The sequence below is a fragment of the Carlito syrichta genome, unplaced genomic scaffold (genome assembly GCF_000164805.1).
Source record: "Carlito syrichta isolate Samal-C Ts95f unplaced genomic scaffold, Tarsius_syrichta-2.0.1 Scaffold301780, whole genome shotgun sequence".
In the NCBI taxonomy this organism is placed as follows: Eukaryota; Metazoa; Chordata; class Mammalia; order Primates; family Tarsiidae; genus Carlito; species Carlito syrichta.
This window is the reverse complement of record NW_007245876.1, coordinates 346,018-351,208: the sequence shown is the minus strand read 5'-3', so window position 1 is coordinate 351,208 and position 5,191 is coordinate 346,018. Positions and strand designations below refer to the sequence as shown.

Here is a 5,191-nt window from a genome sequence, read left to right as displayed (position 1 = left end):
GGCTGAGCCACCGAGCCCGGCTGGATAATTCTTAAATATGGATAATAAGCAAAAAAGAGTTGTTGATAATATGTGTAAAATTAAGTTTCTTAGTCTGAATGACTAAGAAGATTTTTTTTTTTTTTTAGTTAGAGTCTCACTCTGTCACCCAGGCTAGAGTGCAGTGGCACACTCGGCCATTGCAACCTCAACCTGCAGGGGTCAGGCAATCCTTCCAGCCCAGCCTTCCAAGTAGCTGGAACTACAGGCACATGCCACTATGCCCAGCTAATTTTTTTATTTATGTTAGAGATGAGGTCTCGCCAAATTGCTCAGGCTGGTCTCGAACCCATGAGCTCAGGCAATCCTCTTACCTCGACCTCCCAAAGTGCTGGGATTATAGGCATGAACCATTGTGCCCAGCAAAGAAGATGTTAATGGTGAGGAATTGGGGAAGAGATTGACTAAGGGTATTAAGTGACATTTTAGCTTTTACTCCTTCCTTTCTTTCCCACCCCCACCAAAGAAAACCCAAACTGTCCTATGTTATCATTATTTGATATCTATAATTATTTTTTATTTTTGTGATATCCTATGACCTTTGATTTTTTTTTTTTTTTTTTTTTTTTTTAGCTGTCTCACTCTGTCACCCAGATTGGAGTACAGTGGCCGCTCCCGGCCACCGCAGCCTCGTGTGCTGGGCTCCGGCGATCCTTCCGCCTCAGCCTTCCGAGTAGCCAGAATTACAGGCATGCGCTGCCACGCCCAGCTGATTTTTTGATTTATTGTAGAGATGAGGTCTCACTGCCCAGGCGGGTCTTGAACCCGCGGTCTCAGGCAATCCACTCACCTCAGTCTCCCAAAGGCGCGGGATTACAGGCTGAGCCACCGAGCCCAGCTCGACCCTTGAATTTTTAAAATCTTTTATAAATATATTTATTGCAAAGCAATGCAGGATTATCATAAAAGAAAAATGGCCTTTGGGAGGCTGAGGTGAGTGGATTGCCTGAGCCCATGGGTTCGAGACCCGCCTGGGCAGCGAGACCTCATCTCTACAATAAATCAAAAAATCAGCCGGGCATGGTAGCGCATGCCTGTAATTCCGGCTACTCGAAAGGCTGGGGCGGAAGGATCGCCGGAGCCCAGCAGGTCGAGGCAGCGGAGGCCGGGAGCGGCCACTGCACTCCAATCTGGGCGACAGAGTGAGACTCCAACTCAAAAAAAAAAAAAAAAAAAGAAAAATGTAACTATTATATGAAGTGATATAACTCAGAAAACCCCATTCCCAGAGCTTAGCTATATTTTTTTCTAGATTCTTTTTCCTGAATATGGTACTATGATATACTTGTAATGAACAATTATTAAATAAGTAGTCCTTAGTTACATTTCTAAGATTTCAGATATTACTAATGCCAGAATTTGAAGTAAGCAAACGAAGCTGACATTTAGCTTTAAAATATAAGACAATCTGAAATCGCACTTCGCACTTGATTATCAGTAAATTCATGCACAGACACACTCACACAGCATATTCTTGTATATGTGTTCCCCTTTGTGTGACTATCAACTGGTACCTATTCTGTTTTTTCAGATGACTTGGCACATCTTTACAAAATCACCTTTGGGTTCTTCTTATGAGGGCGAAAATATTTTCAGTATAATTAGTGATTCAGTCATTTGGCTCTAGACCTTTCTTTCCTTCTTAGAGTATTCTCATTCTTTGATTTCCATGACACCATATAATCCTAAGTTTCTTCTTACCATCCTTTGCTAGTTCTTATGTTCCTTTTAGGCTCTTTTTCTGTATGTGACTAGTAAGTGTTGGAGTTCCTCAAGATTTTTTCATAGGTCCACTTTTCTTTGCTCTCTAGTTGATCTCATCCTTCCTTGTGGTTTAAGAAAATTTATTTTAATCTATTTTCTTTTTCTTTTTTAGAGGTGAGGTCCAGCCTACACTGAAGTGGCGTGATCATAGCTCACTGAAACTTTTAACTCCTGGGTTCAAGCGATCCTCCCACATCAGCCTCCAAAGTGGTTAGGACTACAGCCAGGCATCACAGTGCCTGACTAACACCCCTGTGGTTTTAATGGTCATCTATATAGATGGCTTATAGATTTATTTATCTTAGATTATAGTGTTCCTGAACCAAACGTGAGTCTTCTTGCTAACATAGTAAAGTCAAACACCCACACCAAGGCTTGAAGCCTGAGAAAGGAGGAAGTTTATTAGTAGGGATCCAAGCAAAGATAATTGGGCAGCTGTTGCTTAAGACTCCATCTTTCCAGTGGCTTACAAGCAAGGGTTTTTAAAGAAGCATATATTTTAGGAAACCAGAGTCATAAATCAATACATGGAGGTTATTATACATTGATTTGGCCTGAAAATGTGGGGTATCTTGAAGCAGGGCATTGAGAAATCACCTTACAAGTCATAGGTGGATTCAGAGATTCTTTGATTTGATAGCAAACGAGACTCTGTCTAAAAACCTGGCATCAGCAGAAAGGAATGTTAAGGTTTGGTCTGTGGACATGACTCTCCAGAATCCTTAGGAAGAAATTTAGAACAAAGAATGATTGGTCAGAGTTTAGTCCTCAGTTCACCCTTGTGTGACAGCAGTCAGCATTTTCCATCTGGTGGGAGTCTGGGTTTCTCAAAATCAACTCAGGGACATATGTCAGCATATTATCTTTTGTTTTTATAGAGAACCAAACATCTTATGGCTCTAACTTCCTTGGTTGGCACTTGTTTTAAGCAGTTATTTTCTTGCCTGTTAACATTGTTCATTTGCTTCTCAAGGCTAGCTTGTTGCCTGAAATTTCCCTTGAAAAGACTCAAGATTTTCCTTATATCCATGCTTGGGGCAGAGGAAGTCCCATAAAGGGGTCCCTGCTCCATCGCAGTTGACATTTTTATGGAGCTGCCTGTTTGACACTTTTTAGGGAACAATCTTCCTTTTCCACTTTTCCTCATTAACTTTTTTTCTTTAGCTAAGCTTAATTGATACTTCCTCAAGGAAAACTTTCCTAAGTTCACAAGATAAATTAAATCTGTCTAGAGTAGCCTCTCATAATACCTTGAACTTCTCATTCATAGCATGTTACAATTGAAATTACATACTTATGTGTTTATTTTATTCTTTATAGTAGAATACATGCTACTACATGGTTAGCTCTTGAAAACATTATGCTTAATGAAAAAGTCCAGAGACAGGCCACATATAGTATTATTTAATTTATGTAAATTATCCAGAATAGGCAAAATGTAAAACTTTTATGGCTTAAGCTATCTCCTTTCTCATTTATTTAACGGATATTATGGTAGCATGTGTGTGTGCACATACATGTGTATCTACATATAAATAATATACACGCATATACATATAAGTATACATGTGCAAGGTTCTGTCTTAAATATTCAGAATACAAAGTCAATATGGTTATTATTTTCAAGAGGCTTAAGGTCTAATGAAGGAAGGAAAGCAAAGATACTCTAGTATGATAATCAATAAAACGAGGAAATAAACTGCCTGTTTATAAGTTTCTAAAGACTGCTAGGTGTGGCAGCTCACGCCTATAATCCTAGCACTTTGGGAGGAGGAGACAAGAGGATTATCTGAGCCAGGGGTTCAAGACCAGCCTAGGCAATATGGTGAGGCCTCATCTCTGCAATAAATAAAAAATTAGCTGGGTGTCATGGCATGCACCTGTAGTCCCAGCTACTTGGGAGGCTGAGACTAAAGAAATGCCTAAGCCCAGCATGTTGAGGCTGCAGTGGCTGAGAGCATGCCACTGTGCTTTAGCCAGGGTGCCAGAGTGAGACTTCAACTCAAAAAAAAAAAAAAATTTCTAGTGACTTCATAAAGAAAATGAAGATTGCCTGGGCGTAGTGTTTCATGCCTGTAATCCCAGCACTTTATGAGGTGGAGGTGAGAGGACTGCCTGAGATCAGGGGTTCAAGACCAGCCTGGTCAACTTGGCGAGACCTCATCTCTACAATAAATCAAAAAAATTTGCTGGTTGTGGCATGTGCCTGTAGTCCCAGCTACTAGGAAGGCTAAGGCTGAAGGATCATCTGAGCCCAGCAAGTCAAGGCTGCATGAGCATGCCATTGCACTCTAGCCTTGGTGACATAGTGAGACTTTGACTCAGAAAAAAAGAAAAAGGAAAATGAAAATTGAGCAGAGCTATGAAGGTGAGTGTGGAGGTTTAACCAGTTAAAGAGGAAGTAAGGAAGTGGTAATTGGTAATACTGGTATTAAAAATAGATGAAACAGTAGGTGTATATAGGCATATAGGTATGAAAGTGAATTGGCTATGTTTAAGGAATTTTAAGTCGTTAAAACTTGTCTAGACAGAGTGTTTTTGCAAGAAAGTATGTGAAAAACAGGATGATGTTTTGAATCAGCATATAGGATTATAGGATTAGAAGCCTGGAAATACTTTAGAAAGAGAATGTTATTCCAAAGCGTGGGTAAGGGTTTTATGTGCTGAGTGTGTCTGGGAACAATGTAAGTTAAAGAAGAGATAGGAGGTTGTTGGCAGAAATTAAGGACACAATGTCTTGGAAACTGAATGAATGGAGGTGAGTAGTGGGAACAACTAACAGGAACTTTTGAGATTCTTTGCCTGGGAGCTGGTCTCTTTTATAGCATTTTCTTTGACTTCTTTCTTTGGATTATTTTATAGAAGACACATTTAGTTTTTATGCACTTAAAATTTTCTTTATTTACCTTCTATTTCAGGTAGATCTTTTACGAGCAGGAGAAGTTCCTAAACCTTTTCCAACACATTTTAAAGATTTGTGGGATAATAAGCATGTTAAAATGCCTTGTTCAGAACAAAATTTGTACCCTGTGGAAGATGAGGTAAGAATAAAACACAGGTTCTTTTAGTCTCTAAAAGATGGTTTGATACTTGCTTGCTTGACTTTGATTCTGTGATACTGTTGTGGGGAAACAGAGACTGTGACACCGAAGCTAATTTGAGAAGCAGCATTTTATTGGTGCTGGGACAACTCTGCAGGCTAATGCTCCAAGACTGAGCAACCCGGAAAAAGAAGAGAAGAGTTTTATATGTTAGTTTAGGTAAGGGAGGGGTGGGGTTATATGGCTATACATTTTTTTGGAATTTGCAAGCTTGTATTTAGCAAAACCAGATTTTCTTTTTTTTTGAGTTGGAGTCTCACTCTGTCACCCAGACTGGAGTGCAGTGG

At 39.8% G+C, this 5,191-nt stretch overlaps 1 protein-coding gene across 6 annotated transcripts in view; it reads left to right on the top strand.

The window, feature by feature from the left end:
• The window catches only part of PARG (poly(ADP-ribose) glycohydrolase), a 168,638-nt gene that overhangs the window by 37,010 nt on the left and 126,437 nt on the right, over positions 1 to 5,191 (top strand). For all 6 annotated transcript variants that reach the window (XM_021710973.1, XM_021710974.1, XM_021710976.1 and 3 more), the window contains one exon: positions 4,722 to 4,844. In XM_021710973.1, coding sequence (XP_021566648.1) covers positions 4,722 to 4,844 — 123 coding nt within the window. The remainder of the gene's footprint in view (positions 1 to 4,721; positions 4,845 to 5,191) is intronic.